Below are 12821 nucleotides of genomic sequence, written 5' to 3' on the forward strand. Positions count from 1 at the left end.
AGGGCACTGACGTGGAAGCGGCCGCTGCCCGTCTCCAGCCGCAGAGCGGTGGGCACCTGTCCCCGCAGCGCGCTGCACACGGGCCTAGGGGACGTGGGGCCGGACCGTCCCGCCTCGATCCAGCTGAGTCGGTTATTGGGGGGGGAGGGGCGCCAGTGGGTCAGATGTCGGGGGAGGGAGGAGCAGTAGCAGAGCCCTGAGGGAGGAGCCGGAGGTGGGGGTGGTGATTGAGTGGGGAGAAGCGGGGGAGGGGCAATGGTCGGAGTGGGGGGAGGGGCCGACGGCTCCAGCGGCATCACCAGCGGAGGGAGAAGGGACTCTGAGGGGCGGCCCCCGCACACGAGGCAAACGTAGCTCGCTCACAGCGACCGGCACGCGAGAGGCGGAAACCAGCGTCACGTGACCCTCCCTCCAGGGTCCGGTCGGATCGACTCGTTCCGGTTCCGTCCCCATCCGAGCGTCACTCAGACGTCACTTCCTGCGCGCCGCAGTGCACCGCGGGACAGGGTCTGGGCCTGCTCGCTGCTGTCGGACTCGGGGGGAAGGAGCCGCCGGACACGGACGCTGCTGTTGTTTCCCTGCTAGGCGAAGGCCCTCACCCCGCCCGGCACCATGGCGATGCAAGCGGCCAAGCGAGCCAACGTGAGTAGTGCTGCCGCCGGGCCGGGCCGGGCCGGGCCGCGCCGCGCCGCGTCCTGCCTGCGGAGTGAGACGCTCCTTCGGCGGAGAGCGCGGGGCGGAAGCGTCTCGCTGACCTGCCCGGCGCCCGAACCGACCCCCGAGTCCCGCCGCGGGGCGGCCCTGGGCAGGAGATGGAGCCGCTGCCACAGGCCTGCGGCCGCCCCGGCTCCGGGGGGGTGTCACGCGGCGGGTGTCGGGCTCGGGGCGTCTCGGCTGAGTCGCGATGGGGGGCGGCTTGTTCCCTGCTGCGAGCAGGGCCCGGCCGCGATCTCTGAGGCTCGTCGTGGGCTGGGGCTTGTGACTGCGCCGGGTCCGTGGTCACTCGTGTAACGCGTCCTACCGGGTACTCCCGGGCCGCCCCAGCACTTCACACCCGTGTGCTGGATTTTGGGGCAGAGGGGACCGTTAGATGATTTAGTCCAACCTGCCTGTCACAGACCATCCGTTACCCCTGTGTCGTACCCTCGTGTGAGACTGCACCGAGAGAGCCACATCATTACTTAGCTGGGGAAGTATTAGTGCTCTGAGACAGAGGCAGAGACTTTAAATGGCTTCTCAAAAGCCCCAGGACAGATCTTCAGGACTGGACACTTTGTACGTAAGAAAAGATAGACGCAAATGATCACTATACAGCATATTTTTCAACCCGCTAATCAACTCAAGGAGCACAATCTATTTAGTGTCACACAGACAAAGTTAAGGAGTGACTTGAGCCACAAAGTGTAAGCACCCATAAGGGGAACAGATTATTCATAATGGGCTCTTCATTGTAAAAAGCAAAGAGGTGTATAACCAACTTTCCAACCATTGAGTTTGGCTAGTTTAAGAACCAGACTTGAAAAAAGGCATACATTTTAACAGTGTGTTACAGCACTGGAACAGTTTACAAAGATTGTGGTGGCTTCTCCATCACTAGCTGGATGTTTTCCTAAAAGAAATGCTGTAGTTCAAACAGGAATTATTTGGGGGAAGTTCTGTGACCTGTGTTTTGCAGGAGGTCACACTAGATGATCATAGTGGTTCCTTCTTACTTTAAAATATGTTAATTATTTATATTTCTAGACCATAGGGTCTCAAACTGTAGTCTGTGGTTCACAAAGAGCTGGCTGATCACCAGGTGCTGCTTTCCTGGTTTCCAGCCACTAAATTGCATTAAAAGAGTGCTACAGGTACCTCAAATTCTTTCTTAATGTTTTTCTATGCAAGCAAATGCTGTAGTAGTTATATGGCTGTTGTGTGTTCATAAAAGGGTCCATGAGACAGAAGGTGTATGGTAATTGGGAGATGTTTACGATGCATTAGTTCTGGAAGTGAGTATCCTAAATATAACCGTGGTCTCTATTTTAGATTCGGCTGCCTCCTGAAGTCAATCGGATTTTATATATCAGAAACTTACCGTACAAAATCACAGCTGAGGAAATGTATGATATTTTTGGAAAATATGGACCTATTCGACAAATCAGAGTGTAAGTCTTTTGATTACAAAAATGTAGCAGTAAGTAGAGGGTACAATGGTAGGACATGTTCCAAATATCCGTCAACACAAAAAGCAGGATGTTTAGTTTTGTATAGAAATATGCCAAACTCCTTTGTTCTGATTTAGCTGTAAGCATACTAGATCTTCTTTAAATAGCATTCGTAGCAGATAAAAGTGGACAAGTAAGGGAAAATAATATGCGATTTGTGCAATGGGTCGGTGAAATAAACCATATGACTTTGTCTCTCTACTAGACAAACCAGGAGTCAAGAACTCCTACATAGTGCATTTCTTTTTTGTTAGTATTCAACCAAAACCTATAATAAAAACATTCACAGAATATGATCTGCTGTTTTTCCTTGTGGCTTTTGAAGAATTTTGATTCACAGTTTTAAGTATCAAAGACAGAGGTCAGTGTGAACAAAGATTATTGCTACTTAGCACTTTAAAATATTTAAAGACTTATTTTGTAGAAAACAGGCCCTTCTACCTAGTGGGAATTTACGATATTACAAGTAAATGCTGTTGATCTAACATTTAGTCTTGGCTTTGTGGAACTTTAAAGCTCTCCTTAAGTGAATGACAGAGCTGCCTTTGAAGTCAAACTGGAGGAGCCATAAATACTGTAGTGTGTTGTGTTGTGTGCAGATTTGGTCTCCCCATCTCAAAAAAGATGTATCGGAATTAGAAAAGGTACAGAAAAGGGCAACAAAAATGATTAGGGGTATGAAATAGCTTCTGTAGGAGGAGAGATTAATAAGACTGGAACTTTTCAGCTTGGAAAAGAGACAGCTAAGGGGGATATGATAGAGATCTATAAAATCATGACTGGTGTGGAGAAAGTAAATAAGGAAGTATTTACTCCTTCTCATACCAAAAACTATTAATTTCATTTGGAGGGTCCCCAAATGAAATAATAGGTAGCAAGTTTAAAACGAATAAAAGGAAGTATTTCTTCACACAACACATAGTCAACCTGTGGAACTCCTTGCCAGAGGATGCTGTGAACACCAAAAGTATAACTGGGTTCAAAAAAGAATTAGATATGTTCATGAAGGATAGATCCATCAATGGCTATTAGCCAAGGTGGTCAGGGATGCAACCCCATCTTTTGGGTGTCCCTAAACCTCTGACTGCTAGAAGCTGGGACTGGATAACAAGGAATTAATTGCTCTGTTCTGTTCAATCTGTGAAGCATCTGGCACCAGCCACTGTTAGAAGACAGGATACTGGGCTAGATGGACAATTCATCTGACCCTATATGGCCGTTCTTATGTTAACAGGACTTAGACAGATACATGGGATACTGGACTGCTAATTAGCTAGACATAACATTCCCGATAGTCAGTGCATAAACAGAAGCATCCTTCTACATGCTTTAATAGAGTTGATATACCTAGAATACAGCAAATAGTTCTGGCTATCTCAATAGCAGAAGACTGTTACGTACTAAAGGGAGTTGAGTGAACACCAACAAAAATTACTAGGGCAGCGCTGGATGAACTGATTTGAGGAAGGAGTAAAAGAATAAATGAGTAGCATGGCTAAATCAGTGGAATTTGTTACCCTTCTAACACTTATAGGACAAAGAAGGAGAATTATTAGTTGGGATGCCCCAAAAGTGTATAAGTAGGAACAGTGAGACTACATTGAACAAAGGAAAGCTAGAGTGAATTTCAGGGAAACTTTCCTGGCAATGAGATCTATTATATTGTAGTAATCTCTCCTAAGGGACTGGCTGAAAGCCTCTTTGCCTGAGTAACTTAAAACTGCACTGAACAAGCACTGGAGAAGTTAATAGAGAACACCTTTGCATTGGCTCGACATCATAACTGTAAATTGTCTCTTGTCCTATGACTCTATCCTTTCTCAATGAGCACTCTAGTCTCACACTGCTCTAACTCTTTAAGTATTATGAAATTCTGCTATAATTTTTCCTCTGAGTCCTCTGTTGTTAATATATAGCAATTATACTATTATGAAAACGTTATAGAAGAACCTGAGAAAGATATATATGTTCCTGATACAGTTATGGCTAAATTTCATTATCATTCAGTCAGGGAAGAGTATCATCTATCTGGTCAATTTCCTGTATTGATGGATAGAAGACCTCCAATGGATACTTAAATACTATGTGTCCCAGACCTTGCTTATCTTATGAGGTCTGACACATCACAGCATAAACTGGTCTAGTTGCTAATTATTAGGATACTGAATATTCTTTTGCGGTTAAAGCATGGTTTCTCCTTTATTTATACTTGGGTTTTAAGTGAAGGATTTCATCTTCGCAGAAATGTCTGCCAAGCACTAATTGATTCAATGTTTATGTACAGAGACCTAGTTTTGTTTAAAGTCAATACAAATAAGATAACACAAAGGGAACATTAAGCTCCGGTAACTACTGTCAGCACAGCTTTTAAAGTTAAGGCCCTATTGTTCCAGTGTAGCTTTCTTTGGGTATGTCTACGGAGCAATTAAAAACCCACGGCTGGCCTGTGTCATGTAGCTTGGGCATAGGGGCTGTTTTTAATTGTGATGTGTAGATGTTTGGGATAGGGTTTGAACACCTGCACCACAATTAAACAGCCCCTGAGCCCGAGTCACCTGACACAGGCCAGCTGTGGGTGTGTAATTGCAGTGTAGACATAGACATAAAGGGCTGTGTGTGATGTGCTGAAATAGCTATCCATCTAGGTTCTTGGTGTCTTGGAGTGATATTAAACACGATACTTCAGCTTTAGACATTTTATTTGACATTCCAAGGTTGAACTCTTCAGCAATTTACTGATGTAACAGTTTTCAGGCTTTCTAAGAATGGGACACAGCCATAATGCATAGCAAAGGCTTTCACTCTTGGAGAGGAGAAGGATTTGTCCTTGGAGCGTAGTACTGTGCATACTAGTTGCTGCTGTCACACTTTATTATTATTTCTGGCTCTAATTTTGTAAATGAAGATTGGTGTGGAGAATAAGTATGTACCTCAAATTGTCGAAAAAGTCATTAGAAATCTTGGTTTTTATTAAAGTTGCATTAGTCAACCTAGTCTGTGCTGTCACTGCTAAATGTTAATGGAATTGTTTTATATTCATATTTCTTTTAATATTAAAACTGACCTTACTTTGCAGTGGAAACACTCCTGAGACTAGAGGAACAGCGTATGTAGTTTATGAAGACATCTTTGATGCCAAGAATGCTTGTGATCACCTGTCAGGATTCAATGTGTGCAACAGATACCTGGTTGTCTTGTACTACAATGCAAACAGGGCAAGTACACTTGTTTTTCTAAAATAACTATGAAATATGTGGTATAGGATCAATTTTTAATTCTAGTCTAAAAAGAAAATTGTTTGGATTTATTGCAGTTATTGATTTGAATATTCTAGGGAACAATGCTGAACTGGCAAAGGGGATGGTCTAGATGAGCCAACAGGGTTTCATCTTTAGCTTCTTTGATTCTTTTGTGTGCAAAGAACACATCTTTTGTTGGACTGGACACAGGACAGCAAGGTGGGCTGTGAAGAGCCAGATGGCAACATTGCTTCCTACAAGCTTAGTTTTGGAGTCCCTGCCACAGGAGACTGTGGTTACTGCTATTGGTTAGAAATAATGATCTCTGAGCTCTTCAGTTCTTTCTCTATCCAATGACAAGCATATCGATTGCTAGGTCACGTTTTCTTGGGGCATTGCCTAGTATTGAGGAATTATGCTGTACCGTATGCGTGGAGTACAGTGTAATGATAATAATTATTTGCAGTTACTGCAAAAATACCATGATTTTAGGGTAACTTAATTGAAAACTATGGTAATTCTATGGTTAATTTTCTCCTAGTAAGTGTAACTGATATGCTTTATTAAAAACTCAATAAGATGTAAATTGTAAAAAGTACTTCTCTAATGTAGTTTGTTGATTTTATTACAGGCATTCCAAAAGATGGACACAAAGAAGAAAGAAGAGCAGCTGAAACTTCTCAAGGAGAAATATGGAATAAACACAGACCCACCAAAATAAGATGAGCTCTTTTTGAAAGATTTTAATTCTTGCCACAATGGTTTTTGGACTGAACCTCATAAGGACTCTTAATCTAGTTTGATTATTTTCATTTGACCCTCTTATTTCTATGTCTCATGCATAGACTATTCATTCTGAAACTTTTATATTGTAAATTTGGAATTTACTAGATAAATGGAGTTCATTCTTGGCTTTGGTCTAAATTATTTAAATGTTAGTAATTCCATTAAGTGGACACACTTACCGTAGGTATCAAGGAGACCTGGTCGTTGCTGCATAACTGTAGTGTGACTTTCCAGAAGGCACTTCCAAAATATGACCAAATACAGTTTTTGATTCAGTCCTAGTGAAATTCCTCACCCCAGATGGCTTGCACTAGACTCTGTGCACCACTTCAATCCTATCTTTAGGTAAATGGCCTTGTGTGGACTCTCTAGAAAAGAGTGAATTTCACCCCATATATGAATAAAGGTTGGGCACCATGAATAAATTCAACACTGACCACAATATTTGTATAGAAAATGTTCTAGTATATTTTGACACTTATCAAATATATGTGCTATTGTATCTAAGTTACCATTTTCCTCCCTATGGGAATGTCTGAAGGAACCTAACCTTTTTGTTATAGAGAACTTGTGTTTGTTATAAGGTTGCTTCTTAAATTAAGAAATAAAAATTTCTCTGTCCTGTGTAGCTTTTCCCTAAGACAGGTGGCAATAAATAGAGATCTGGATTACAAGTCATAAACATGAGTTACCCCCAAAATATATCTAGCTGTCTAGTAGATGGTTTGTTAAGAATTCATCTTGCTGCCAGTGACTGGCTAAAAGGGGGGGAGGGGGGAGGCGGGGAAGAGTGCAGAAGCTGACATGCTATTTTGAAACAGCAATTTTGCTGTAACAGTAAATGACTGCATGGTTACTTCAGGCAAAGTAAAGAGCTGAGGGTCAAATTCTGCCTCTGTTACACCTGTGTGACTGCATTGAAGTTAGTGGGAGCAGCATTCATGAGAGGCAAAATTTTCCTCATTTTCATTTGCTATTGCAGCGACCTATTGCAGCTCAGACCCAAGGCAAATTGGCATAGAAGGTATTGTTGACCATTTCAATCATAAGTACCTGTAATGAGAAGTCTTTGCTCTGCTAAAATTTTTTAGATCAATGTACTCAGTCTGGTCTGGTATGTGTGGTGGGATGGAGGTGTTAATAAGTAACTTGAGACTATTTTTGGCTTATAGATGGTGATACACTTAGACGTGTTTTGCCAAATGTAAATGTGAATCACCATAATGGGGTATTTAAACTTTTTACTAGCCCATACTCAGAAATTGCTTACTGGCTCTTAGCTTGATAGTATTATTTTCCATCATCAAATTTGTCTGTGTACAAGTTTTGACAACCTTGCTATATGCCATGTGTATTTACTAATAAAATCTTTTCTCTTTAAAATGGTGCTTTTGTTTTTTGTTGTTTTTTATTAGAAGATCAGTATAAACTTCATCAGACTAATGATTAAAAATTTGGGTAAGATTTCACCCTGGTGCAGGGCACTATGCAGCTGTATTCCTACCTCCCATACTACCTTAAATGGTGACTTTTGTGTTCTATATAAATCATACACATACTGTACTTCAGTGCTCAGGGAAGGGCTAGATTGACAAAATTGGTTTCCAAAGTTGACCTGCTGAGTCACAGAACAGCCTCCTATACAGTAGCTTTTTTGCCAGGCCTGTTGAGTCCTTTATGGTAATCAAAGCAGGGGCATCAAGGGTTTTAATTACGATACTTTGATGTGATCACTTATTTACCAGATGAATTGCACATAAGTCATTGGAACAGCCATCAGATAGTAACTTTCTGTCATACCTTGCCAGAATTTGAACCAGCAGTGTTGAGTTGAAAGACTCTCTCTTATTTCTAATTTCTTGATCTGTAGGAGAGTCTGACACTATTCTGCCCCCTCCCTTTGAGGCCTCTGACTAGACCTCTTTTGTGGCTCGTGCTCTCTCTAGTTCAGTAGTCCCCAAACTTTACCTTGTGCTCCCCCTTACTCCTGTCTGCACTCCTCTGCCCCCCCTCTCCTCCCAGTCCCTCTCTAGCTGCGGGTGGGAGTCAGGCCACAGTCAGGCTGGGGACTGCAGCTGGGAGCAGGGCTACAGTTGGGGGGCTGTGGTCAGGGCTGAGGCTGGGAGCAAGGCCACAGCTGGGAGCTGAGACCATGACTGGGCGCAGAGGTGAGGGCCAAGGGCTGAAGCTGTGGCCAGGCGCTGGGAGTCAGGGCTGTGGCCAGGGGCCAGGCACTGGGGCTATGTCTGGGGCGTGGGGCTTGGGCAGAGTGGGCTTGCATGGTGCTCCCTGCCACCTGTGTGGGCTGGCCTGGGCCCTGCTGCCCCTCCCATGTTCCTCTGCATGCCCCTAGGGGGGAATGTCCCACTGTTTGGGAACCTCTGCTCTAGCTAGAGCAGTGTGAAGAACATGTTAAGTAGATGTGTTTGCAGAAAAGTCTCTCTATAGTCAGAACCCCCACCCCACCCTACCCCACCTACTTGTTCCTCTCTCCATTCCAAATCACTCCATTTATTTATGACTCTGGTACCTGGAGGCTCCAGTAAAGGCTCCCTTGTGACACTGCCCAGATTGATTAATTGATGCATTCCCTGCCCCAGATAAGTCAGTCTAGAATTATGACAAGATACCCCAACTGAATAATTGAACAAAGGAAGGATGGTTGGAGACAAAATAAAAGCAAAGATGGGCATGTTTGCATAATCTCAGTAGTCACAGGTGGCCACCAGCCTAACCAGCTGTGACTAATGCAAATATGTTTTTATTGTTATGTTGACCAGCTGTTGTCTTGCCCCAACCTGTGGCTTCCTGCCTGCTGCTGCTTCCCCTATCACAGCTGTATGCACCAAAGCTGTGCACACTAAATGTGTGCAGTGGTTAACTAATTCTGCCTTAAATCCTAACATTCAAATACATTGGGTTCTTAGGCCAGCTCCTTTTGTGATGCAGAAGACATTTCAGAAGTGAGTTCCTTTTCTCCCCCCACCTCAGCACCTTGACTGATTTTCCTTAAACTTTCCATGGAAATCCTGTGCTGTTGCTGTGTGAAATTTCAGATGGAGTAATTTAGGGTGAAATGAGGTTGATGATAGGGCCCACATTAGCATCGTTAGCTATCCTTAAACTTCAGGAAAATTGTTGGTCCTAATCATGCAAGGTGTTGAGTGTGGTCAACCCTTTTGGCTATAAGGCGCTGAAGGTACTCAGAACTGTGCTGGATTGTGCCCTTACTGGTTTAGGGAAGAAGTGGCATTTGGATCTACTTCATCTTTCAGATTTGCTTGTTTTGAATACTATGCAAATATCACATTTCTTCTTTCAATAAGAGAAAATTCTTTTGCTTGCATTGCAGAGTCTGATGTTGATGAAAGCTTGGGGCTGTTTAAGAATTTTTTAAAGCAATTCTGTAGGGTAATAAGATTAATAAAAATTCTTTCAATGAACTCTCAGACCAGCAGCGTCTTGATTTCTCTGAAAGCTCCACTGCTGCCTTTCATTAAATATTCCATTTCATACTAGTTTTTCTTCTAGTGCCTATTGAGGGTTTTCAATGTCCCTGTACATGTAAAAATGAAATAATCTGTACCTGCACGAGAGAGGGAATGGAAATCGAATGCCCAGAGGATTATTTTGATGAGGTCTGCTCAAGATTTGGTTTGAAATGTAATATCAGAGAACAGGGAAATGAGTTCAGTTATAGGAATAGCATAGGGGGTAGGTCATAAGGCAGATGTTAGCAGCCTTGTAGTCTATGAAATTATGCCTGCAAGGTTGTTTTTCCATCTATAAAACGGTTAGGAATAAGTAATACAAGAGCATATCTGATCTCACAGGCAACTATGGCATACCTTTTCAATCCATTATGTAGCAGTAGTAATTATGTGCTGTGTTGATAAATGACACAATTAAATAAATTAACACATTTTGCTGTTGAATAAAGAGCCACCAGGCAAAGATTAGAATGCTGGATTATATTGCCTTAAAGACTTAATTTCCCTAAGTATCCCAACGCATAGTTAGTCTTACCTTCAGATATTTTTTAATCAAATTGTTATGGAAAAAAAAAAATCGGTGCTTCCACTAAAGGGAGGACGATGGGCTCTTGAGAAACATTCATCAACCAGCTGCCAGGAGAGATCTAAGGAAGTTCATTAAAGTCTTGATAGTGGAAGATACTGAACAGCCTCCGCTCTTACTGATAGCAGAAGACATTGCAAATCTGAGGAGCTACCCAGTAAGGTTGAGAGAATATATTCAGGTTATAAAACCCAACAGGCACAATTTCAACAGATAAAAATCTAGCAAGAGCTGGGGCTTGGCAGTTCGGTACCTAGAAAACTCACTGGAACAACACTGGGATTCACAAAGCCTGAGCTAGGTCCATAGCTCCCTATATAAGACTGGAGAGTGCTAAGTGCCTAAGAATAAGATACACAAAAGCCAGATTGCTAGGAAGGAGACTGCCTAAATTAGCTTCTGGGAGATGCCGACCAGAGGGGTGTGTGCTAAGCCCTGACCCCTAATGGAGATAGGTGCCTCCATGCAGCCCAGATTTAGGCACCTATATCTGCTGGTGGTGGATAACTGGGAACCCCTCTCCTGGGGGCAGAGGCTGAGGGGTGGGCAAGCAGGGTGTCACTGAGGGCTGGCATCAAGATTTCTGAGCACTTTGAACGTGCTCAGTGATGTCACAAACAATTCTAGGATGCCACTTCACCTATTGCAAGGAGCTGGTATTGTCTATAGGATCCTTTTGTCGCCTCAATCTCCTCTCTGATTTTGGCTGCTGTAATCAGGTTAGGCTCGGTTTGCTTCTTTCCAGCTGGTTTGGGCTGATCAGTGTCCAGGCTTGGCTCTGGGGTACTACTTGTTTCTGAAGTGTGCTGTCTGTTAGGGGTCTCAGGAACAAGTGGATCTTACTCCCCAGGTTTTTTTTCTCATCCTCTTTGTCTCAAGAATGTTCTGCTTAACTGTCTTTCACTAGACTATTATCCCATTACCCAGATTTCCTTAGGAGTATGGCATCAGGTAATCCTTTGTTACCTGCTGGCTAATAATTATGGACACAGGTTCTCCTCACTCCTGAAAATCAGAGACAAGGTATCTTAGATGGACACCCAAAAATGGATGCACTCAAAGTTAGTGAATGTGTCTGAAAATTTTGGCTGCATATTTCTCAGTGCCATAAAATGTGTGATCTAGTGGCAACAGTGCTGTTGATGCAACAGGGTGTGCTACAGGGTGTGCAGAAGCAGAGATGCTACGTTAGAAGATACTAGAATTCCCCCCCCACACACACACACACGAGTGCACACATTATCTGGGAGCACTAGGACCCAGGTGGTGTCTCCCCTGGCCTTAGTCCAAAACTGCAGACAGGAGCCAGCCAGAGACTCTAGTCTGTAGAAACAGAAGCAGCAAAAGCGGGGCCCTCTGGCCATTCAGAGAACTGTCTAGGGTTTTGAGTGGCCTTTCTTGCCCTGTGCTGACTGGCTGTTTGCTCCAATCCTCCTCCCTCATAGTGTCTTCACCTCAGCTTCACTCCTCACCTGCTCCCCTTGACCTCTTTTCCCCTGCCGTGTCCCCCTCACTCCATTTCCCTCCCCAGTTAGTTCAGCCCCTCCTAGCCAAACCCACCAAAATATAAATAAATGAAATAAGCAGAACTGATATGACAGTTACCGCCGTTTCAGTGTTCACACTGCTTGTGTGTTAGACCTCTTCCCCTCCCCTCTGTCTGGCTTGTCTATATAGATAGTAATGTAAACTGTTGGGGGCAGCAACCATTTACTATTCTGTGTTTGCACAGCACCTAGCACAATGGGGCTCCATGCCTGGCTGGCCCTCAGTCACTACTGTAATTAACATGATTACCAATAATAATAGAATTTCTCTAGCTACAACTGTCTTTAAGCATTGTCACAGCTAGCCTGGGTCTGCATGCAGAGCAGGGTGGTCTGCTGTGAAATGTTTTATTCATACCAAATGTTAAGTAATAACAATGTAAACTAAGCAACAGAAGAGAAGTGGTTTTTTTTTTTTGTTTTGTTTTGTTTTTAAACAAAAACATAGCATTGTGGCTAAAACAAATACTGATGGGAGGAAAAGAGAAAGATTTGTAGGACTGGGGCACAGATTGCAGGGTTTGATTTTTCATGCTGGTTTTATAGTCATTCACCTGGAGTTAGCAGTACATGGTTGTTGTCTTTCTAGCGTTGTATTCTGGGTTATTTTACATTCAAAATTCCATTCTAAGGTTCCTTTTCTTACAAAGAACCACACTCATGTATGCACACGTGTGCACAAAAAACCAAACCCACCCCAATTAATTGTAGTAAATTCTTCAGTTAAAAATCCAGCTGTATGGTTGAAAATATGTACATGTTTTTGAGAGTATTTAAAAAAAAGAATAACAAGGAATAACTTAATAATGCCCAATTCCTTTTGTTGTGCCATAGGGAAAAAAGGGCTGTTTGTGTCAATAACAACAGGAAACTAGTGATGTTAACCTCAAGTCTAGCATACCAGGAGTTAGTTTTGGATGAAGCAGAATAATTATATGAGGAAGGCTGTTAGACAGGGTTAAGAT

General features: G+C 43.2%; 1 protein-coding gene across 1 annotated transcript; it reads left to right on the top strand.

Moving 5' to 3' along the window:
- The first annotated feature begins 467 nt into the window (after nt 1-467).
- On the top strand, nt 468-7618 carry SF3B6 (splicing factor 3b subunit 6). The gene is made up of 4 exons (XM_067544687.1): nt 468-642; nt 2029-2147; nt 5284-5422; nt 6078-7618. Exons 1-4 carry the CDS (start codon nt 613-615, stop codon nt 6165-6167), a joined length of 378 nt encoding a protein of 125 aa, XP_067400788.1. The 5' UTR covers nt 468-612; the 3' UTR covers nt 6168-7618.
- The last annotated feature ends 5203 nt before the right edge of the window (nt 7619-12821 follow it).

This window comes from Emydura macquarii, unplaced genomic scaffold (genome assembly GCF_026122565.2).
Source record: "Emydura macquarii macquarii isolate MOO-44397 ecotype Brisbane River unplaced genomic scaffold, CSIRO-AGI_Emac_v2 contig_1027, whole genome shotgun sequence".
Taxonomy (NCBI): Eukaryota; Metazoa; Chordata; order Testudines; family Chelidae; genus Emydura; species Emydura macquarii.